The 23,627-nt window shown below is 49.4% G+C and overlaps 6 protein-coding genes across 6 annotated transcripts; 3 read left to right on the top strand and 3 right to left on the bottom strand.

Moving 5' to 3' along the window:
* Positions 1–403: 403 nt before the first annotated feature.
* FTJAE_2469 (uncharacterized protein) lies at positions 404–3,392 on the top strand (the record flags this gene model as incomplete). Its single annotated transcript, XM_037348665.1, has 3 exons — positions 404–499; positions 549–1,725; positions 2,332–3,392. The coding sequence occupies 3 exons, from the start codon at positions 404–406 to the stop codon at positions 3,390–3,392; spliced, it is 2,334 nt and encodes a 777-aa protein (XP_037210430.1).
* A 1,028-nt stretch (positions 3,393–4,420) lies between these two features.
* FTJAE_2468 (f-box protein) lies at positions 4,421–6,055 on the bottom strand (the record flags this gene model as incomplete). The annotated part of the gene is made up of 2 exons (XM_037348664.1): positions 4,421–5,654; positions 5,712–6,055. 2 exons carry the CDS (start codon positions 6,053–6,055, stop codon positions 4,421–4,423), a joined length of 1,578 nt encoding a protein of 525 aa, XP_037210429.1.
* A 5,694-nt stretch (positions 6,056–11,749) lies between these two features.
* FTJAE_2467 (uncharacterized protein) lies at positions 11,750–12,890 on the top strand (the record flags this gene model as incomplete). Its single annotated transcript, XM_037348663.1, has 2 exons — positions 11,750–12,572; positions 12,628–12,890. 2 exons carry the CDS (start codon positions 11,750–11,752, stop codon positions 12,888–12,890), a joined length of 1,086 nt encoding a protein of 361 aa, XP_037210428.1.
* Positions 12,891–13,271: 381 nt separating this feature from the next.
* Positions 13,272–17,412, bottom strand: FTJAE_2466 (uncharacterized protein; the record flags this gene model as incomplete). Its single annotated transcript, XM_037348662.1, has 6 exons — positions 13,272–13,773; positions 13,824–14,066; positions 14,560–14,872; positions 14,925–15,034; positions 15,086–15,356; positions 15,405–17,412. 6 exons carry the CDS (start codon positions 17,410–17,412, stop codon positions 13,272–13,274), a joined length of 3,447 nt encoding a protein of 1,148 aa, XP_037210427.1.
* Positions 17,413–19,474: 2,062 nt separating this feature from the next.
* Positions 19,475–19,884, top strand: FTJAE_2465 (ubiquitin modifier; the record flags this gene model as incomplete). The annotated part of the gene is made up of 2 exons (XM_037348661.1): positions 19,475–19,705; positions 19,819–19,884. The coding sequence occupies 2 exons, from the start codon at positions 19,475–19,477 to the stop codon at positions 19,882–19,884; spliced, it is 297 nt and encodes a 98-aa protein (XP_037210426.1).
* A 686-nt stretch (positions 19,885–20,570) lies between these two features.
* On the bottom strand, positions 20,571–22,993 carry FTJAE_2464 (hydrogen peroxide-inducible hic-5; the record flags this gene model as incomplete). Its single annotated transcript, XM_037348660.1, has 2 exons — positions 20,571–22,867; positions 22,933–22,993. The coding sequence occupies 2 exons, from the start codon at positions 22,991–22,993 to the stop codon at positions 20,571–20,573; spliced, it is 2,358 nt and encodes a 785-aa protein (XP_037210425.1).
* Positions 22,994–23,627: the final 634 nt, after the last annotated feature.

Raw genomic sequence — 23,627 nt, 5'->3', positions numbered from 1 at the left:
CCCTATAGGTTTAATAGTAACTAACCACTTTACTTAGAACTAACATTATTCACGATCGTCAGTTAATATATCGCATTACTTATGTATAAGACCCGAAGGTTATTGTCAACGGCACCCAGCGTATATCGCATTGAAGAGTACCTAGGCCTAGTTCAAAACAAGAAGACAATGTGTTCACGAATTATTGAGTGTAACTGCCGCCGCATCTGATGTTCATGGGGTCCCCACTACTGAGCGACCTTTGATCACGGGGGCTGTAGACTGCCTACCAGTACAAGCACAGCGCAGACCAAGCCAAGTGATTCCAGTCACTAACACGGAATTCGAGCTGCAACAGCACCACAAACCTCGATATAAGAACCATCGACTTGCGCATCATCGAAGTCGTGTGAGCCCTGCACAGATGACTTTTGCCCGAAAAGTTCACTGTAAGATCGCTACTGAGGTCAAAAGCGTATTATGGCCCAGCCTCATCCAGACGTCATGGTCTCAGAAGGACGTACGTGTTGTTCGAAACAATTTGTCGAGTGTAGTAAATGTATACCTAGGCTCACAGGCAATGCACAGCGCCTCGACACGTCATTGTGCCCGATTCGACTATCCTCACTCCCGATACTACTCATGCCCTAGGTCCAAGCCCAGGTGCCTCGTCCAGTACAGCATCGACACCTGGACAAAGAGCCACCAGATCAGATTGGCAAGTAGGCAATGCCTTATTTGATCTCCAGATGAAGCCATTCCATGCTCCAGATCATGGAATAACTGTTTCATTTAACCCTGGCCCCCCGCAAGAGGTCAAAGTGCCGGCTGCTAGTCTCAACCCATATCGCGATGGTCGCATCAGGACCGCGGTGCCAAGCAAGCTTAAGGGCAGGACGAACATGAAGCAAGGTAACTTCAGTGTTATGCATATGCACATCCAGAAGCCCCAAATAACGGAGCGCGACCTTGCGGCCAAGCTTACAAGTGAACGAACTGCTGCTGCTGCCAAACTTGCAAGTGCTCAAGGGTATCGCTATCCAAGGAGACCGCGGCCACCACACACAGCGGCTGCTCGGAATATTTCACAATCTCTATCAAATTCGCCTTCAGTAACTGCAGACATTCACGGGCCACTTTCTCAGCCTCCACCCCTCGGAACTGTTGTGCCATATGAAGAGCGGCGAGCAGAGACGGGATCTGCACAAGCCAGCGCAAGGCTCGAAGAGAATCCATTGACGGAACCAGATAGCATGGAAATTATTGAAACAGAAATTCCAGCAGAATCAACTAAAGGAGACGTCACACCCGGGGTCGACCATGAACAAGAGGACGCTCCATTTTTAGATGCGAGCTCGGCACAGGACGTCAACATGAGCCCGTCGAACGAAATTGCCGCTCCAGTAGATCCCACACAGGAGGCCAACAGAGAACAGCCTGCCATTACGAAGCTCTTGACAACAATTCTTTCACCGGAAGAGGTCAGAGCAGAGCAATATCGACTTCTTGAACTCTTACCAAAGCTGCACCCAAGTACAGTCGTAGAAACGCTTTGCAGTGCCCTTACTCAGTTCGGCGGTGCCACTCGGCAGCCCCCATCTCCTCATGGGGAGTCCTCTGAGAGCGGCTCGAAGAAAAGCTCGGGCGATCTCTTTATTTCGTGGATTTCGGAAATCTTCCCTCCAAACTTTGCTGAAAACAGCACTACCAAAAGGCCATCGAAACCCTCAACAGGGAGACCACGAGGTAGGCCAAAGGGGAGTACGAAAAGGATAGTAGATGCAGACTTACGTCCTAAGCGTACTGCCTTCGTTCCCCTGGCTATGAGGCCCAGTGTAACGGGTCATACACAACGTTCGACACTTGTCAAATTCTCGAATGCACCACCAGAGTCTGTTGCAAATAATACACGCTTATGTATGCCTCTACCGTGTGCTTCTAATAACCAAATCTCGAGTAAGCTACCTCCCCGTGTTACGAAGGGCCGTATTTCTATAGCAGCCGCTCCCTCAATTACCCCTAGATTGATAAATGCTTCAGGGGAAGACCAAAGAACCACCTCAGGTCCATCGATGACACCCGCTGAATCAACTGGCGAATCTACACTGATCGTGCCAAATTCTTCGGTTACAACGTCAACACGCACGAAGAGTACGGGCAGGCCTCGTGGTCGGCCTAAAGGGTCAAGGAACAAGCCCAGGCTACTGCCTGCCAGGCCTACCTCTTCCTCATTTAACCCAATGAACTCTCATCCTAGGGAGTCAAGGCCTCAATCTCATGAGCCAACCACGAGGGAAAGCATGTATAACTCCCTAATATCCACGCCTGATTCAAGCTATGTGACCGAGACAGGCAGTGCTCTTCGAACCACATTCTCTCTCCCAGAGTTGCCCTATCCTACTGAAGAAGCGGCCAGCATAATGCAAGGTGACGCGACTGGCTCGCTTGGCTGCACGCAAGAGAACAAAACACCAACAGCCGCTGGCAGTTCTGTTATCATACAGGGACCTCAGGGGCCACCCAGCCACCCTCAGGACGCTGACCTAGTTTCTTCAAAAAAGAGAAAGAATTCACAAGAAGGTCCCTGCACCAATACTCAAGTGATCGATATTCGCCAAACATCCCCCAGGACCGCGGGCCTGATCACCAATCCACCTCATGAGACACAAGTCAAGCGTCTTCGTGTGTCTCAGGAGACAGGTCCAAGAAACCTTGGCACCAGCGAAAGATGTTCGCAATCAGCCGATGCAGAGGCTTTAGCTTTTCGCTCAAGTGCCAGTACCAGACACGCACCGTCTATATCGGACACATCCGCCTCCGGAGTACAGGCAATTGGGATCGGGGATAGTTTGAGCCAGCAAGTGCCACAAAGTCCATCTCATCTGTACCAGCAGGATCGAGGACTCAAGCAATTTGATGAGTCTTGCCAGACCCAAGTAGATCAAGGCGTCCAAGTTCAACGCAAGCACCAGCCTCGGCATCATTCATCACAAGATTTGAGATCCGAACAGTCGATTCATCCAACGAGTCTATCCTCTCCAACGAGTACTCAGTCACATAGCCGTGACCTCGTGGCTCCGGAGGATGTTCCCCGAAAAGTAACCGTGGTGGATTTGTACCAACGACAGCAACGACACTTGTCGAATAAATTAGGACATTCCGCTGCATGTCGTTTTCCCCTGACAGTAGGCTCAAGCTCGCATCAGCAAGCCCAAAGGCTTAACAGTCGACCCCTGGTTCCTCGACACAGGCAACAGGGCCTCCGTCGTTCAACTGGGACAACACCCTTGGCAAATACGGGCCATTTTGAGTCGCATCACCGCTTAGAAGAGCCAGAACAAATCGGAAGTATGGACGAAACACCCTCCAAGCCTCCTGAAACTGCAATAGCGCCTGTAGCAAACATGTCTTGAGTTCCCAGCTTTGAGAGGTAGATCTACGTCCGAACGCACCTTCACAGCGACTCTGGCGCAGCGAAGCAACCCAGAAGCGATCCATGCTTTGGCAATACACTAGCCGGAATTCATATACGTAGCCAAGTATTTGCACTATGAAGAGAGTGTGAGAATGTGAAAAGGCATCAAGGAGCAGAAGTAGTTGGCCCAAGCCGACTGACTCCATGTGATTGGACCTCTTCTACTCTTGAGCGGCAGGACGGCTCAAGTATACACGTCCTACACATCATGACACAGACACCGGGAATGTTCGCGCAAGAGGGCGAACGTAAGGTGAGTATCACTTGTGTAAATACTAAGCAAAGAAAATTGGGTATTTAAGTACCGGAGGCATCATTAGAGGAAAGGCTGGGTTTCCGCGGAGTTTGGCTAAGTCATTATGTTTGTGTTCGTGGATTTTACATCGCTTATAGGCAAGATCACGCGGAAAGACAAACCCGCGCTACACATGCTAGTGGTTGATCTGATGCTCAGATCATCGTATTCTTTCTCTTTTTAGCATGTTTGAAATGAACTCGCCGCCTCCTATCAAAGTAGAGGCTTCTCGGATAATAAATATACTGTGATTTGAATGAATAAAAAGCCACGCCAAGCTGACGCTCTGAGGCTAGTGCACAGAGTGGGATGTGGAAGTCCATTTCACTATTTAGGGAAATGAGAGCCCTTTGAGCCATCAAGACACTCGGCCTAGGTTCCAGGCTGAGAAGAAAGTGGTGAAATATAAATGAAAATATAATGTCGTATAGACAATCGGTATCAATATGTATAGCCAGTGCTCCCATCCAGTACCACCTTCGGCAACGCAGTAGCCCTTTTCTCCGCAACCGATAAAAAACGCCGTTCAAATGCTCAAAACCCCGTTCTTTGACACATGCATGTACACAGGTAAAACGACAAGCAGAAGTAATGGTATAACTTCTCAACACGCTCGCCAACAGCAATATAACAAACGAACAATGCCCAAGATACAGTGAAACGGTTGCCGTTTAATCCGCATCGTCATCAGTGACACCGACGGGAGGCCGCACAGAATCGGGAATGCTGCGGCCGTACCACCATTCGTCCTCTTCTACCAGTCCATCTTCACTAATCAAATCCAGCATGACCTGTTGGTTGCGTTTGATATCCTGTGGACGCTCGACAACCCGACGCTGAAGGATCAAAGCTTCGGCTGTTGTGAGCCATATTTGTTGCAGTACTGGAAGGTCGCTGAGTAATGCCTGAGCCTGTTGCGAAGTAAGGGGGGACATTGGAGCCCCAGCAGATAAGCTCGTATTGAAGACAAGGTTGGTCTCCCAATCCATATTCCCATCTATTGAGCCAGAACTCCGGACCTTATTCAATAGAGTACCAGACGATCGAGCTTCACTAGTGGATTTTTTGCGTCCGAAAAGACCTCGTTTCGGTTTCGATGTTGACTGTTCAGTAGGTGGCGCCTCTTTAGTGAGAGCATTGAACCATGTGTCAACAGCACCACGCCTGCTGTTGTAGCCCTTGATTTCCCATAGCCTTTCCACTTGTCGGAGTCCACCAATGCACAAAATTGCAACATGCATATCATCGGACGGTTTCTCCCGAATATAACCACGAAGTGATCGCTCGACTCTACCAACATATGTCGGTGGTCGGAGTCTCCGACAGAACGATGATATTACAAGGGGAAAGACTTCGTGAACTCTTAATAAGGTTTGGTCGTCGTACATGCTCATGATTTCAGCTTCAATAGGGTTCAAAGTGTAAGGTTCCCGTCTCAATCCTTTTCCTCCGTTCTCAGCCATACGCTTTAAGTATAATTTTCGGTACGTCTCGAAGAAGTGGAATATGGTAAATAGAAGAGGTATTAGGCGTCGTCGCATGCGCTCGTTCTGGGGTGCAAATGCAAGTCGTTGGGCTTCAGTCTGGCGAAGGAAGATATCTTTTGTGATCCATTCACACATTAGAAAGGCTAGCTTGGCAGCGACGTGTAATCGATGCCATATCCCGCATAAATGTTGGAAGTTAATCTCGCTCGGGTCTGTGATTGGGTATAGGCGGGAGGCGTAAACAGGAATATGATTTTCGAGATGATATCGAGCGATAGTATTTTCGTTGAAAGTGACGAGAGTATGCCACGATTTGGAGGCAAGTCGGAGGTTCAGGACGTCGGTCAGTGGGAGGGCAGAAATGATTTGAATCTGTAGTTCGTTGGGAAGTCCTAGGAAGAGCTGATCGAAGCTAGTACTAAATCTCACCGGTCAGTATAGTGAAAGAATAACTATTATGCCAAAGGAGCATTACCTTTTTTGCGGCGTTTCTACAGACACTCGAGGCGCATGACCAGACGGGACATTCGATTTAGAGTGGAGGATCGAGACCTTGGAGCGAAGGCCGAAAAACCTTGACTTATCACGTTTCTGGTCAAGGGGCCTGGAAGGTTCAACATCGGCGGTTTTCGTTTCTCGTAAAGGAAGAATAAATCTCGAGGGCGACGTGGAGGCATCTAGATTATCTCGAGTCGGAGGAGGCTGGTGCTGATGTTGGTGTGCATTGAGCTGGCTTAGCTTTTCGAAGTAACGCTCAGAAGCAAATTCAGTGATATGTGGCGGATCCATAGCCATCGTCCGTGCTTGATGATGAGCCATGGTGATGGGTGTCGAAGGGTTCGACGTTCGACGCTATCGACGAGAGGGCGCAAGGGCCGCGACGTATTGGAAAAGACGGTGTCGCCTTTGCTGAGCAGGCCTAAACGGCTACAGACGTACGTCTCTATTGCGCACTGAATGAGAATATACTCGACATGGCGAGAGGAAGAGCGATTTGGCGAGACGGAGGGATCGGGAACGCCGAAAACTACGGACCGGAGATCCGGAGGCACAGGTAAACCGAGTTGAAGGGCCAGACGTCAAAGGAAAAGGCTGATGACAAGAAAGACGAAGGGCAAGCAGTCGATCGATATCGTGAAAGGCGAGGTTGTGGTGTTTCGTGTTGGTTTGGATAGAACGAACTGCGCGGGATAAACGGGAAAGTGGGAAGGGTAATGGTACAAGGAAAGAGCGAGAGAGCGTAGTGATGACTAGCTGGGCTATAGAAGGAAGGGGACTTCCAGGTACAAGGATACTTGGGTACGTACGGTACAAATCCGGGGGAGAATGGAACGACGTGGAGGGTGTGTGAGGTGGAGCATTTTATTTTTCCCCTTCGCAGTAAGAGGTGTGAATTTAAATTGGTCGCGACTCCACAGACGGGACGATAATGATTCTCTCTGAACGGAGTAGAGAAGGTGCTATCTTGAATGGGGACGAATAGCAAGAGTGAACCACTGCATATGATAGATGCCTAGGTACTGGACGAAGATCAAGCTTTCAGGCCAGAGACCTAGTAGTTCGTATTGAGACTGCACTATTTTCCCATATCGAGACGATTGTGCAAAAAGAAAAGCTGGATTTGGTGTGAGCGTCCCAGATATCTGGATACTTCCCGTCCTGGGTATTACCTGGCTTCCTGCTAAAGGTAGGTAGATTTGGGAAGGTTTACGGAGTAGATGATTGACTGATAAGGTACAACCCATATCGCCAAGTGAGTGCACCGATCGGCTGGGCTGAAATGAAAAGAAAGAGCCTACGGAGTACCTACCAGTAAATACCTAGAATTGAATTGAGGATTTTGTGACCCCTCAAGACACCTATAGAACGAAATGAAGAATTTGGCCAGCACCAGACCATCACCTTGAAAAAATAATTCACTGGCGAGGGGGAACGGACCGACCGTTTAATATGGTGGGGTGTTCTTTTGATTGACGGCTTATCAGTTTAGGTCAATACAGCACATCACAGTGACAATCGGGACATCTAGCGCACCTCCTGGCCGCCCAAGGTGCCAAAAAAGCAAGCGTTTGGTTCGCCTCAAGCGGCGTTTGGCCGGCCAAACTGTGGAGAGGACACTCCATGGCAGCTGTGGGGGGACATTGGGGCCCCTTTTTGAACATAGCGCGTGGGCGTGCTCCGTACTCCAGTCTGGAGAAACCGCGTGAGCGAATCTCCCCGGTGCTTTGGACTTCCTGGAGAGGAAACCTGGGCAGCAGAGAAGAAAAGCCCCAGACCCAGAATGACGATGGAGCCCGTGGAAAGCTCTCCACTGCCTTTCGCAAATCTCCCCACAACCTAAACAACAGCAGTTTCCATTAGCATTAGCATTCCTCTGGCCCTGAATTGCCTGTGGCCCTCAGGTACTTTTAGTGACCAGCTGACGTTGGTGATGCATCTGCCCTCCACTGCAACGCTCCAGAAAAACGCCGGTTCATAGTAGTGTACAGTTATTGCACGGTACGCATGAGGTGCTTCTACGAGTGTCTGCTCTCACTTTTGCGAGTGACGCACAGTGTGAGATTGCTTGACTGATCCCCCATGATCGTCAATGAAATTCCCGACTCGGCCCAATTGGCCGGCCCTACTCTATCTTTCCATCCGTTCCATGCCATGCAGCTTCTGGGACATGTGCCTCCTGTGTGGTTCATTGCGGTTCAGATGCGTTGCGTATGGCTTTCCCGTTGATTGTTCCCGAAGCTCTATCAAAACAACGTTACAGCGCCTGTTTTGGTTGTTTTTGAGTTTTAGCTAACAAGCTACTCGCGATCCCATTAAATGACCAGCCGCACGGGAAATACCTTACCTTATTGATACGGTACTTGGCCCAACAGATCCGTTGGGGAGCAGAGATGGCAGCTTAGAAAATAACCCCTGGTAAGAGTTTTCTCTTCCTACTATGGATCTCTCTCTTTTTCTCTTTTTTTTTTTTTTTTCTTTTTGAGGCTTGGGCTGGAGCGTTCTCGTTTGGTCCTAGGTTCGTCTTGGCCTTTGGCTTACCAGTATCTCGATACTAACTAAGGTAGGTTCCTTAAAACTGGCTTTTCTCCGGGTCTTCACCGGATCCGCCACCCGTTGATATCTCGGTCTATTCTTCAGGGATTGCATTTAACCGGCCAAAATATACTGGGTCTTGCAGGCTTCAGCAGACTTTTTCGGAATGGGTTTACCCTGCTGTTTTTTATCCCTCCTGGTCTTCTATTTATACTGGATAGGAAGATACAATACCATATAACTATCTTGAATACAGTGATGACGACAATGATGGGCCAATTTAGCTAATATATCTACATCTCGAACCTGGTATCGAAGTCTTCTTTATTGGTTTTCCCTAGTATGATGCTGAGTTATCTTCAAAGCTCATGCAAACTTCATATTTTGCCAACGTACCCGAAACAGCCTTCTGCTGGCTTGTCATTGACAACTTTGTGTGAGATACACCAAGAGAGGAGATAGCGTATCGAATATGCCAGGCCCATAAATGTCGACTCACGAGACCTAGAATGATTTTACGATTTCGTGGAGAACACCACCAGTGGACTATAATTACCTCACCTCACCTCACTTGATCCCCAGATGGCAGAATGAGCAATGGCACCGAAAAGCTTGGACCATAATAAACCTATATCTGCCCCCGGAATTGCGTGGATCCATCTGTAACAGAGTCAAGCCGAGGACCCTCTCTCCGGCCGAGAGCTGCATATGTACTTGGTACGGTAGTTTACAAAAGGCCAAGTGAAGTGAGTTCTATGGAAGAGCTCGAGACCGAACGGGCGAGTGCTTTTGCCGTGCGAATCGCGTGGTCCGAGGGGTTCGCTTGATACAGGTGGCTCGATGTTCTCTTAGCAGCATTCATTGTCCATATACAAGCCTTTAGAATGATGAAAAAACTGTACTTATCCGACTTGAAATAGAATATCTTCACAATGTTGCAATGTAGTGTATATGCGTGTCTCGAGCAACCTGGTTCAGGGGATATGTGATTCATTTCTCCACGTCACGAGAGACTTCTGGTCAAGTCAGTTGAAAGCCATTGGGCTATAGTCGTGAGTGAGCTGTTAAGTGCCAATGCAAATCCTACGAACGGCATTTACTATCATACACATCTTATTATCAGTGATGTTATCAGGACGGTTGACATCACTTACAAGACGTCAAAATCCTAGATTTGAATCTCAGCAATCTCACGAGTAATGGAGAGTTAGATAATTGTAGTTGTCTGAATACGGTTGTGGATGCGAGGACCAGCTGAACGGACCCGAGACACACAAACCCAGGTATGCTGGGTTTGAGGGGGGGGTATCCCTATTAGTCGCGGCCTTACTGCGGTGGTTCTGGGCACAAGGACTGGCCCCATCCGTTACAAGGTCGATATTCAGTGTCTCGTTGACGCCGATCTTGAGAATCAACTTGGGTCTGGTTGGCTAGTGAGTTTGTAGAAGAGCAAGACACTGCTCTGAGCACAGGGGATCAGTACCTACATATGCTGTAGTAAAATGACTCGGAGTAAGTTCTATAGCTAGAGCCTACGGCAGTTCGTGAAATAGATACGGACGTCGATATGGGAGAAGAGCCTTGTTTTTGGGACAACGCCGGATTGGTATGAGAATCCTGCAACGTTTCCTCTACTCGACTGGCATCTCAGTAAGCTTCTCTTGCAATATAACTTTGGGTTGACCCGGGATTCTGTTTCAGATGGAGAAAAAAAAAAGATAAATATTTCAATGCAAGGCACGCAATCTGGCAATGTGCACAAATAACTTAGACCCAAGGGGTACCAGCTTGAGATCACCTGTATCATTTACAAAGGCACTTACTTAGAATATCTGCTAGGGATCAGCAGCAAATGTCAATGAAGCTTGATTCTAAGGCTGTTCAGTAGATGCTGTTATTGTTGACGACATATTCATGACTCTAATCACTCTGGTCTCAATTCTGTCACGCAATCGGCCATAGGGGAATGGCTTTCGTCCCGATATACCGATAAAGTCCAGCCCAGCCTAGCAACCTTAGTACTACGAACCTACTAACCTAAAGGGACTAAGTCAAAATTCGACCAGGGAGGCCTACCTAGACAAGGGAACAGGCCTGGGGAGTCAGCACTGCCTCAGTCAGTGCATACACATTAACATACTACTTGTAAACTCCAGACTAGATCACTCGATAGCCTGTTGTAGACGGTATCCTGAGTTGGGAGTCGAAGACACAAGACTGACCTTGGGATAAGGCTGGGTAAAAGGCATACGTATTTTATGTTTTTTTTTTGTCTTTTGCTCCCCCAGCTCTGAGACGCCAGAGACCACTCCCAGGGTCAAGGTGATGGATGGAAGGAACTCTCTGCTTCCTTGGCTAGCACCCTAACTGGTAAGCTTACTGATGAGTTTAAGGTGCGGTGCCTACCTTGGGTACTAAGGTAAGTATGTACCCAAGGGATTGATACGCTTCTCTGTGTGTTCTATCTTGCTTCCATTTCCAATCAACAGGTCTTATCGAGCACTTCACTGAAATGATTGGATCGTCTATTCTTGTCACTGAAACAGCTTCCCTTTTCGTGCAATCCGCCGCCATTACAGTATTGTACATACTATGGGCATACTACATACTTGTAGATACGACTATCATTACCTACCTTAACCTACTAACCTTACCTACCCAAATGTTGAATGGAGGTAGGCAGACGCGTCCACAGCATTTCCCCAAGTCCATTCCGTCCCATCCCGCGTTCAGTCCACTTCTTTCCCCTCAAACTTGTCCCCTCTAATAATGCAATAAACACTCAAAAAATAAAGGCTGACAACCATGTCATGTCATGTCATGTTCCATCTCATCTCGTGTTCAACCCAACCTAACTAATCTAATGTTCCGTCTTCTGTCAATGTCCTGAAACTGGCAACTCCCCCGCCACTACCTACCGCCACCGCCGTCTCCTCCCCTCTGACTCGTCGCCTACCCTCATCAGAGACGTTTAGAGTCAACTCATTTTGACATACCTTATTGCCTAGCACCCGACACTGTTCCGGCTGCATTGCGGAATGTGTCCGGTGCTCCTTCCCGTACCTCACTAAACCAATATATTATTCACCGAAATAACCTCGTCTCGGTCCGAGAAGGAGCGGGACCCTGAAAAAACGCAAAGGCTCAAGTCGCCGAGAAGACAGCAATAACCCAGCCGTTGCATAGAGAGAGAGAGAGAGAGAGAGAGAGGCAGCGCACACAGCGAGCCGACAGCCTACCTAGAACGAAGTCGAAACAAAGCCATCGGGCTAGTATCAAAAGTGCCCAGATATCGACCCCGTCTCCGCCTTCTCAATCCCCATCCCAATCCACGTTTCCATCTTCGTCTCCATCTCCATCTCCATACTCTTCCGCTCGAATTTAGAGCCGCTGTTCAGCAGCGTTCATCCAGAAGCCTGATATCATTTTCTTCTTTGTTACCTTCTCGCTTCCCCCAGAACGAGCAAGTAGCCCTAAGCCATGACGACTGACCCGTTTTCGGGCTCTTCTCGGCCTGGGACCCCATCTGCATCTGCCGTTGTCGGTGAAGCCCCTATCGTCCCTTCTGTGGAGGCTCAGCACCTAGCCCGCTTCGAGTTCAGCGATGCTGGTACAAAGGTTCTGATGGTGGAGTGGTATCCCGATGCCGTTCCGGGCCCCGCTGCATCTGCCAATTCTCCTGCCGACACCCCCGGTGAACAATCCGCTCCGGCTGCCGATCGCATCTCCACAACGGAGCCGGCTCCGGCTTCTGCTCCCGTGGACAGCATCAACAGAACATGTTGGCAAGTGTCGTGGCCCGGGAAATCTACTAACCTCCCTGCTGCTGATCTTGAGCCAGACTCTGGTGCAGGCACTGCTCCTGCGTCTTCATCTCGCCAACGGCGTCGCCGTGTATTCTTCCTGCTCCCCGCTGATGCCACGGTCCCCCCGACCATCACTATCACGCCGCCTGGCTCACCCAGCCTGACCCTCAAACCACTTCCGGCCATCTTCCCACCAGGCCTTGCCGCTGATCCAGGCAATCGGGGAGTCCTGCACACACTATGGGCTCGCCAACGCCTGGCAGCCATAGATCGGGAGGTAGCCGACGAGCTTCGCAATAATGCTGAGGGGGTGGGTGTTGAGATGGCCCTCGCTGAGAGGCAATGGATTCTCGACACTTTTATCAACACGCCGCAACTTCCCAGTGATTCCATCCCTCTTCCTGTAGCCACTCGTTCACCTACGGGCCGCTTGGGGGACAAGCTCAAAGGTCTCAAGCTGGCCACATCACCTGCTGATCTAACACCAAGCACGACAGGTATTTGAGATCCATCGCTCCCAGTCCCTGTGTACAAGCTGACCTCTCTCAAAAGCGAACACCTTTATGAGTCCCATTAGCCAATCTCATCCGTTTCAACCCAGAGGACGTGATATCGCTGTGTCGTCCCATGAGGCCATGGCCAGCAACGCATCTACAGGCCCCATATCGCTGAATGCTGCACTACATGGCGACGTGACAACAGCTGCCTCGGCCCCGGTCAGACCTCTACGGCGAGATGATGACGACGATCTGTTTGCTCTGCCCATGAGCCCACGTAGCCCAGATATGAAGAAGAGTCCTTTCAGCGCACTATGACAGGGAGACGGGAGCTTTGTCTTTTTTATTTACTCATGGCGCCATTGAAGAGGATTAGCAAGTTTGTGCGGCTTTCAAAGTCGGTAACATAGATACCCATGTTGGATAAACGAGCGTTGGTGATAGTGAGCAACATTCAACAGCATATCCGTCCCAGCTATATCGCTGTAACAGTTTGTCGTGTTACAAAATCGATGTCTAACCTCAAAGGGGACGAATCTGGGGTAATCGTCAACAGGGCTGAAGCAAATGTCCAGCGTATTATTCTCGTCGTGATTCGTAAGTGCTGGTGATCTACACCAATTAAGACCGGATACCTGAAATTTCAAAAACACAGTGTCATGCATCAAACGCCCACGCCATGTAAACACCTAGAACTCTTTATCTCCATCCACCGACACGTCCCTCGTCCCATCTCTCTTTCCTCTCTTGCCTCAAATAGTACTGGACTTTAGCCTCTCTATATTTACGCACCCAATCAGTAACCTCCCTCTCCGTTGCCGATACTCCTTCTCCCTCTCCGTCGAGGAAACTCTCCTCCATAGCCTCGCACACCGATGCCTGCTCCTGGACGCCCTGTCCCAACTGCTGGTATAACGCTGCTGGTGAGAAGGGCGCCAGCGCGTGATCCATGTCAGACTGTTTCTGGCGCCATTGTCGCTCGAGTGTGTGTGTTGAGAGAAGCTGTGCCTGTGTCGATGCGCGCTGATGGGATAGCCGAGCTTCCATGTCCGTGAGTTGGCCAGCTAGGTCGATGTTTTCGTTGAGGGCGGCGGATAGAGCTTGATGCGATACAAGCAGGGAAGGGTGGATGGATTCAGAAGAGTGCGTTAATGCGTTGAGGAGAGTTGGGTTACCAAGCAGCTCAGCCAGGTCTTGTTTTCTTGCCACAGAATTTAGAAAGTGCACTCTTGCGGTCGGGGTATCACATACGACTTGTCCTGTAGAATCTGAGGGAGCCATTGCTCGCCTGGGTCGGGAATTGATGCTGGTGCGTTAGTTACAGTGTTGGAAGGTATGCGGCCTTCGGATGGTGGAGGTACGCCTGATGAGGTCGGCGTCGCAATGCGACTTGTTTCATGGCTGCCAGGCTTGGGGGGGAGAACAGGAGGAGTCGCGCCCTGCATATCAGCTGCGAAGCTTACCATTGCAGTTATCACTCCGCTGCGCTCTTTGCTATTGGGAAGTACCGCAGTTAGGAGTAGATGCGATGGAGTTGCCTTAAGTAGGTACCTAGGTAAGATATGTAAACTTTTATTCACGCTGAGTTGGATTTGGAAGATGGAGGTCTAAAGTGGGGGAGCTTCTGACAGATTGTGTCATAGGCCTAGCCCCCCCCCAACGTTTCAACACTAGGTACGGAGTAAAGAAAGTGGAATATTGCAAGCCAAATACGTCGTCTAATCATCTGACTTTCCTGCTCTCATTACCTCGATTAACTTATTGAGATCCAGAACGTTTCTTCATTGACTCAATTCCTATTATGTAGTGATTCCGACCAACACCCCTAATATTTTACAATTCATGCCCCGTCTTCACCAACCGAGAATGACAGATCCTTGCGTACTTGCTGGAGTCGACGCTCAGGTAACGAAATAACAACTCGACAATCAGTCGACAGATGCGAGGGATGACAAAATGGAAGGAAACCTTTTATGGTCTGACAGACCACAGATCCCGGGACCAACCCATCTCTCGCAGCTTCTTGCTGCCAGTGCTCGCCGTTCTCTTTTCACCAGTGCTGATGGCCAATGCCTTGCTGCTGGCAGCAAAGACCTCCACCAGCTCCTTCATCCTTCCAGCTTCTAGGAATGCAACCGACAGATCCGAATCGCGCTCTGCAATGATGGAAGCAAGCTCCATACACTCCAAGAGGTTGTCTCGAGACAAGCCAGTTCCAGCAAAGTGCAGCGTGCCAACATATGCTAGAACTGTTTCGGGGAGATAGGCTTGACGGAGATCTCGTAGTTCTTGATCACCTTCTAATTTGTGTGTCAGCACTGAGATATGGCCTGATGATAGGGGCTCACTTACCCTCAATGCCCACCAGGAGCCAGTTCTTGAGAAGGGGCTGCATGTTTTCTTTTGTGTTCTTGACTTCGTCACCAATAGCATTCCAGAACTCCCGGTTTTTCTTTTGGTCCCTGTCTCTCGTTAATATCATGCTCCAGCGTTTTCTATTTCGGTCAGCGTACTCATTTGTAAGCTCGGCTAGCGACGCGACCGTCTCCAAGCTATCCAGGGCTCGCACTAGATTCTCCAGTTCACGGAAATTTCGGGCATCTGAAAGTGCTTGTTGTGGTGTCACGTCCCGAATACCTCTCCGATCAAGTTGCCTCGCCCAAAACTCGGGGATGTCTTCGTATAACTCCATCTCGTCGGCATTTTCTTCCGTAGCTGCATGAAGGACATCTGAGAATGGAACTCGCTTCATCAGCTGACGAGCAGCGCTAAGGTGCATATTGCCTACGGCGTTGTCAGTTTTCGAACATTGCTTATAGCAAAATAACTCACGCAAAAAGAATTTGTAGATCTTGGTCCCCATAGACAACACGTTGGGCCATGTTTCTTGCACTAGTACCAGCCACTCTAGTGACCGGATGAGGTTCTCATGTGCCTGATCAACGAATCTTTCATCATCGCCAAAGAAATCGGGCCTCACAGGGCGACCACTGCGTGAAGTAGGTGGGCCAGGCTCAATGATGCTAAATCCTTCCTTGGCAGGACATCCATGCTGCGCAGGACCCAAATCATCGAACAAAAGCCATGCCTGAGTCTTAACAAACTCCAGCACGTCGATGCCAGCTTTCCTGATAAGTCTCAACTGCAGTAAACGTCGGCTCGCCTCATTTTCGGGAATGAGGTTGTAGCTAAGCACCTCATATGACCGAGGGGGTTCCAAAATCGAACAGTAAAGAGGTATTAATTCATGAAACTCGGCAAGGCGAAGATAATTCGCGTACCCGGCAATGAGGTTCTGTTGGGATCGTCTCATTTCAGGAGGAGAAAAGGCAGGGCTTAGAGAATCGTCCTTCGAGTTCAGCTTATCCAAGAGGTTGATGAGGACGTAGATATGTGCAACGATCCGCAGACCATAGTGCTGCGTAGACTGAAAGAACCTCTCCTTGTTTACCTCAAGCTTACTAGGCTTTGATCTGTACAGTGCTGACTCGTTGTGATTTGCGTCAGAAGAAATGATCAAGCCCTGCTGATAAAGATATTGACCAATTTCCTTGGAAATTAATGATGCCTGCAACGCCTTATTGGGTTCGTTCGCTTCGTCTTTGATCTGGGGGTTGGCTTCAAGAGCTCGGGTTAGACGCATGTCAACTGTACTTGGCTCCCCGTGAAACTGAATAGCGTCAAATGAAGGAAAGGATTGTTTGAGGTTTGAAGCAACGTCGACTGGGCATTGTCCAAGTATGTAGTTGTCAAGCTGTGTGCGTAGCAATGCATTGTAGTTCGCGAAAAGAAAATCATCCCAGTTCAGGGCAACTTTCTCGACGCTCGGGATGTCTCCTGATAGGACACCATATACCGCACGCTCATAGTCATCACAGCCACCAGATCGAGACAAGCTGAAGCACATTCGTCGCCACAGAGCGAGTGATGCTGGTTTAGTATCGGTCACTTCCTGGCTGTCGCTGGCTGAAAGAAGTATCGCAGAGGTCGAGATGGCCCGCCACATTTCGGTTCGTTCTTGGCACCATTCACGGATAGCGTCCAAGCTTGATCCTCGGCGAAGATGTTCCCAGCAACCCAACCAAATGGCACGCTCGAAATACTCATCTTGCGGTTCAAGTTTTCGTCCCTGGCGAGTCGCAGCGTCTGGGTCCAGCTGTGTCACCAGGGGTGAGCCATCTGAGGTGTGAAATGAGGTCGCAATAGCTGGTGACTGGCGATCCAGTAGATGGGGCCAGGCTGTTACGCTCTTCCGAAGCTTGATTGAAGAGCGAGTGTGAAGCCAGCCGTGAGCGATGATATCTCCACGGTCGGCATTTTGCTGGAGTTCATGCGCAAGCTCGTTGATATCCGGTCCCGAAGAAGCATTGCTCTGGAGCCATTGTATGACTGCTTGTCGTTCGCGCGCCGATGAATCACTAGCAAGGAAACTCTTAAACAAGTCTCCTGAATCCACGGAGCTCTGGTCGGCTCTGGAAGCGCTCTGCCCATCATCAGAATTAGCATATCTCAGTGGAAGAAGCCTGCGCAATAGATCCCATGTCTGCGCTTCCCTCTCGAGACGTTTGACAAGCTCTGCTGAGGCAGGGTTGCTATTAGCAACATCATCGTCTGCATCCATATCGACATCGTCTTGACCGTTGCGCATCATACGCGGTCGAACCTGTGCTAGGCGTCGAAGGGCATTCTCGTGGTATTTTCTAGGTAGGTCTAGTATTCGTTCTCGTCGTTCTTCGTTCGAGAGAGGAGGGGAGAGACAGTCGTCGAGCGCGTTGGCGAACTCTTCGACCTCGGGCCCGGCTTCATAAGATACGAATTTCTCTGCCTCGACAGGTGCCATTTCAGTGACTCAGGTTGGTCTTGTCTTGGGGATTGTCAAGTCGAGTGTATGGTTTGGTACACAGCGCGAAGCAAACAACCCTTTTCGGCAGGTTTCGGCCAGCGGGTCAAACGTAAAGATCGATTAAAACCATAGGCATACCCAAGATGGGGACGGATACCTATCGCTTTTGTGAGTGTTAGGGAAGGATTATGCTAGTGAAGTTTGCCGAAGATGCTTGTGTAGGTAGGTTTGATACAGGTACTCAGAGGTAGAAGAATCAAAGAATTGTTTTGGTTGCTACTGCACTGGCGCGCAGGTTTGGAGCTCTAGGCGGTACGTACTTTCCTTTCGTTAGTGCTTCTTATTGGATAGTGAAATCATGCCCGTGTACTCTGTAATAGTCTAAACCTGCCTTTTGAGCAAGCTTGGACTTTTGCGCTAAAAAGAAAACAGCCGCGATTGCACGCGCGCGTATTGTACAGTGTAGTTCAGAGTATTAGTCGCACTCAGCACTGTTCTGGTTCAAGTACGTCTCCACCAAACAGCAAATTTAATTTTCTTTTCTTCTTCTCTATCATAATGTCATCGGCATTCGTATTAGAGTCTCGGAACAGGCCTTCAATGCTTGTTCAGGTCCTTGAGGCCTCTTGCGTGCTCAACGATCGCCTAGAAGAGATTCGGCGCTCATCATTCAAGTTGCCAGCGTTTCCCAAACCGGCGGACACCCCAAAGACGAGCGTTACATATCATTTAGCTTCCTCCCGGAGTTGCTTCATCTTGAGCTTGAGAAGATTAGGCTTCGGGCAGCTCACAGTAGACGCATCTTCGCCGTAGCGTTCGTAAAATGCTTCACAGCATTCGTAAAGTCGCTTGATTGCCGTTTGGCACTTGGCCTCGTTGTAGCCATTGCTGGTAAGACAGTCTTGTTGTATTTGGGTCAGTATTTCGTCTCCATCTTGTATTCTTGTGTCTCAGGGAGAATACTTTGAATTGCACACTGCACATGTGTCAGATCACAATGGTCACTCTAATATCATTGGCTTTGGAACTTACTGCACGTGGGTGACAAGCAGGCTTAGCCTCAACATCATCTTTCGGGGCCTATGGTTATCCATTAGCTTCTCCCGAGCGTTTTACTCTGTCGTGTATTGCGAGACAAACCATGGTCGTGTATAATAGCTTGCAGTGTGGTGGTGTTGCGTATTAAAATATGACCAAGTAGATGTTAAACAGGCATATATACTGCGATAATATAAACGTTTACGCAGATGCCTTGCCTTGTGTGTAATGATGATAAATAGACATTGTGCTATAGTAGAGGAAGGAGAGACGTAAATGGAAATCAGCTGGACAGGACTGATGTCATGCTTTTAGCTACCTTACCTGTCTTTATATTTATATATATATATATAATAAGTATATTTCTTAATACTATATGTAGTCACTACTGTAATTATCTAGCTTAATAGTTTATATAGATCTTTAATAATTAAATAGATATATTATTAAGTTTTTAATAACTAATTAACACAGCACCTTGGGTATAGGGTAAGATGAGCAGAAGGGATTCGATCAAACTGCAGATAACCAATCAAAAACAGTAGCTCATTTCTCGGCCCCACTTACACGGTTGGAGTTCGCCCGGCTCTTTCGCCCGCTTGACATTCAACTGAGTGCTGCTAAACGAAGCGCCAGAGGCAACTGACCTTAGGTAGCAGGTAAGTTTAAGTCTGATTGCCTCCATTCTAATCCGTCTATCTTAGTAGGCTCATCACCCACCATAGTCTTTTATACCTCGGGCTCCCACCAACAACAGATCTGTTCAAACCTTTTCCCCTCGCACACACATTCTCGCCGCCGCTTGTAGCTCGCCGCTCTACTCCGTATCTCTTGCTGGCCAAACGCGCATAACGCGATCATCACCCCCACTTGCCAAACTTGCCATCAACGACCATCGTGCTAAGGTAACACTATGATTATTGCGATATCTCGCCACGCTTTCACTCCTGCACTTCACCTCGAGCCACGCGCTGACCCTGTTTCGTATTAAGTGCATAGCTTCCATCCAGACCAATTCAAAATGTCCAACGAGAACGAAAACGGGACTCCTGGTGAGCAGGCACCCGCCAACTCCGAGCACCTCAATATCAAGGTCACCGACAACAACAACGAGGTCTTCTTCAAGATCAAGCGTACTACAAAGCTGGAGAAGCTTATGGGCGCCTTTTGCGAGCGCCAGGGAAAGGCGACCAGCTCCGTGCGATTTCTTTTCGACGGCACGCGAGTCCAACCCACCGATACACCCGATGCGGTACGTTTTCGCTTTCCTACAGTAGGCACGGATGTTTGATATCCAGCTTCAAATTGTGCCCTATTGAAAAGTCTCCGGAGGGATCACACATGCTGACAAGTTACATCCCATAGCTCGAGATGCAGGATGGCGATACCCTCGAGGTCCACCAGGAGCAGGTTGGCGGATCTGCACAGTAATAGAGAGGGGGAACTCCGAGGAACAATGACCAGGTCGAAGATCTCAAAAGAGGTGAACACACAAGAATGATATTCTTGAACTGGATTTCGATTGAACCTGGTTGTACCTTTGGCTTTGCGTACATCAGACGAGAGGAAGACTGAAACAATAAGTCGACAAATGATTTACGACAGACAAAACACTACCCAATCAACACAATGTCCCTCTTTTCCCGTTGTGACTCGTGTGGTAAACTGTGTGCTTTTCTCATCTCTTTCGCAGCAGTGGTACAAACGAGCTGTGTGGGTTGGCCTCATAGAGAATAAGCCCGCCCAATCTTGCTCTTTAAGTTAACGTTTATCAAATAACAATGTGTCAGGATCACATAGACATGGGGGCGATAACTTGATATGTATGAAGTAGACGGAACCAAAGTTTGTGTTGGCCATTTAAAGTTGAAATCACGGACTCACAGTTCGCGCCGTGTCTATCCTGCCTTATGGCTAAGATGTTCCAATGAGCCAATCTGCATGATCAAGTCGAGCGCTGAGTGCGCCGTTCCCCTGGAAATACTCATGAAGACCAAATCAGAAGCACAAAACAAATCATATGCTGACGGGCAAACCTGAAGGGAAACAGACCAACCACGAAAGAAACGCATGCAAAAATCAAAACACGCACGCCGAAATCACACACATCATCATCATTACGCTTTGAGTTCCATAGCTCGGCATCCAGTACAGAGCACGATAGTGCCTTCGGGCACATGCTTAGTGAAGATTTGGCCATCGTCGAAACCACCCTGACACTCGGCGCATCGGAAGCAATGCTCATGCCACTCTCCACCCAGCGCTTGTATATACTGTCCGATGACAGCTGTACGGCATTTCCTGCACTTCGGAGCTCGTCGTTCGGTGCGCTTCGTCTGGCAGTTGATACACCACGCATAACCATCCTTCTCAATATGTGTCATGCCGTGTTCGAATGGGTCACCACATTCGGCACAGAAAAAGTGTCCATAGTGCCAGTGAGCTCCAAGAGCTACTATGTGTTCACCGAGAATAGGGGTCTGGCAGTGCTTGCAACGCGGCGCAAACAGCTCATGCCAATCGAGGTGACAAAAGAATCGCAGACGCTCATCTCCGTCTTCGGCCATCGTTTTGCCCGGCTCCTCTTCGAGTATCTCGCCAGCCGCGCGACGTCTGATGCGATCAAGCCGCTCCTGACGAAGATGATCAGGCTCATGGCTAATTTCCATCGCCTGTAGGTTAGTACCACAAGTATAGCAGCTGAAACACTGCGGATGGAATCGTTCATTGCTTCCCGCTAGGGCCACAAAACGCCCTTCAATGGGCATGCCACATTCATGGCAAATCGTGACAGCTCGCCTATTGCTGCCAGGGGCTGGAGACCAATGGCCACGAGGCTTTTGAGCAGAACGGGATGTCCCCCTGGCATTGGGATCAGGTAGCGGACGGGAGGTTGGATTCCTTTTGTCGTCAGGGGTTATGATTGCAGGAATGCTGCCTCCCTTACCCGGAACCTCATTAATAGCAATATCGGGGACGTTGATCGAAGGTACGGAGCCTCTAGGGCCATGGGATGTCTCGTCTATGCAGATCGACGGGATTTTCGTTCCCGTTGGCGCCCTGGGCATCAGCGAACTTTCCTCCGCCACAACGATACTAGGTACCGCCATGGGTTTCTCCGGCTGGGCGAAGGAGGAGGAGGATCTGTTGGGGGTTGCCGGAAGCGACCGGTCTGGGGTGGTATCAGTGGACTCGTCCGGGGCTTTCCAGTTGGCGTCGAAGCTTACAATGGGCCGTCCCGGACTGTCACTGACGGCTGTGGGTTCCGGGAGGTTTGGGCTGCGATCTTTCAAGCGCATGCTCGTGGCCGCGCGAATGTCTTGACTCCGAACTTCCATGCCGTTCTTTCTCTCTACCTTGTCATCGACAGAGACGGAGCCGTCGTTGGAGAGGTTTCTTGTATAGAGAGGATTGCGAGAGCGTGTGGGAGGATTGCGGTGTATTTCCACTCGCTCAAGGGGCTTGGTCTTTTCTTCTTCTTCCCGGGGTGGTTCGAAGCGGACTCGGTTTGTGGCCGCCTGAGCTCGGTTGCCAAGCTTCTCGGGTGATGCACGACCAGAAAAGCTCATGTTATCAGAAGTTGAGACTTCAGGCTCTTCCCATATCTGATCTCCAGAAAAGGGACGCCCTACTTCCCCGCTAATGTTTCTTTTCAGACTTCCCTGGCGTCTCTGCTCTGGAGCCTTGCCTGAACGACTAATACTGCCGTATGTCTTGTTTTTGTGATCTGGCTGTATGCTTGGCTGCCTCTGCTCTAACTCAGGTCGGCTTTCACGTTCGACGCCTTCACCATCCGAAGAACTGCCTGAGCATGATCGCGTACCACCGACACTAGCAGTACGAGCATGGGCGTAGCTGTTCTTTCTGAGATGTGGCTTATAGCGGTAGGGCCCTTCGGGACGGGGAGAAGGCGTGCCATGCTGATGTTGCCAGACAAGCTCAGCAGCTTCATCGAGAGCAGCATTGTATAGACGAGTATCATCCTCAGGTGTCTCCTGAACAGGCGATTTTGTACTCTTCCTTATGTCCATCTCCTCCATTGCGTCGCGCAATGAGCTTGCCTCTTCCTTCTCCATCCATCTTTGACCTCGTTCCATGTATGTGGCTGAGGGGACAACGTCGGATGGCCTCAAAGGGTTTGTAGCTGAAGTTGGATAGTAATCTGGGCTTTTTCTGCTGATGGTAGAGTATCTAGAGGCAAGACTGCCACCAGCAACGCTAGGACTTTTCGAGTCCTTACGGTCGAGAATAGGTGGTGCGCTCTCGGCAGGAGAAGCAAGATCAGGCGTGAATCGGCCCGTACTATGGCGGTGCAAACTCGAGCGGCTAGGAACTGGACGAGCACCGGCTGGTTGAGGTCTTGCACCTCCAGGCCTGGCGACTCGGTTTGACCGAAGACCTGCGAGGTAGGAGGCTATTCAGCAGAGGGAGAAATTAGCCAAGGACTTTGATCGCCATACTCAATTCCGTGTGTCATACCAAACTGTTCGTCTGTCATGTAAGAAGGTGACGGAGGAGTCACCTTGCGCTTCGGCTCCATCGTCCTTGCTGTGCCTGGCATCCTTGCCAGAAGATGAGGGAAGATATTTATGCGGTATGGAGGAAGAATATTGTGTCCGGTAGAGAAAGGGTTAAGGAGGTGGCCAAGACGGCAAATACGGAGGGTTTTTGGCAAGGTCTAGAGAGTGATGAGGGATAAGGTAAGGTAGCTTTACTAAGGTAGGTAGGTAGATATGTATGAACTAGTTAGTGGTCGATAGTTTTAATGGTGGTCGCAAATCGAGCCGGCTGGGGTTGACCAGGCAACGCGATGTTGGACTACTGGTTTGGTTGCGTCAGAGCATCACCACCAGCAACAAAAGCCTCTGTCTAAGTGTGAGACTGGAATACGAAAACTTATGATTTCGTTGATATTTGTTGTTGGAAGCTTTGCAAGGTGCAGGGAGTCAGTATATGGCAGTTCCTATAAATTTCTATGGTGGATAATCGTCCACCGCCATCTGCTAGGTTCTTATGATACAGTAGTTGAAGCGGGGACTGGAGGTTTGATGTGTATTGCTCTCATTTGCTCGAATGTCACCTATCTTTAGTCAGGAATTAGAGTTTCTATACCTCAAGGCCGTTACATTAATAACTGACTATATTAAGGCAGTGTGCACAAGAGTCAACTCCTC

The sequence above is a fragment of the Fusarium tjaetaba genome (assembly GCF_013396195.1).
Source record: "Fusarium tjaetaba strain NRRL 66243 chromosome Unknown NRRL66243_c0000043, whole genome shotgun sequence".
Lineage (NCBI taxonomy): Eukaryota > Fungi > Ascomycota > Sordariomycetes > Hypocreales > Nectriaceae > Fusarium > Fusarium tjaetaba.
This window is presented reverse-complemented; position numbering and strand designations above follow the sequence as displayed.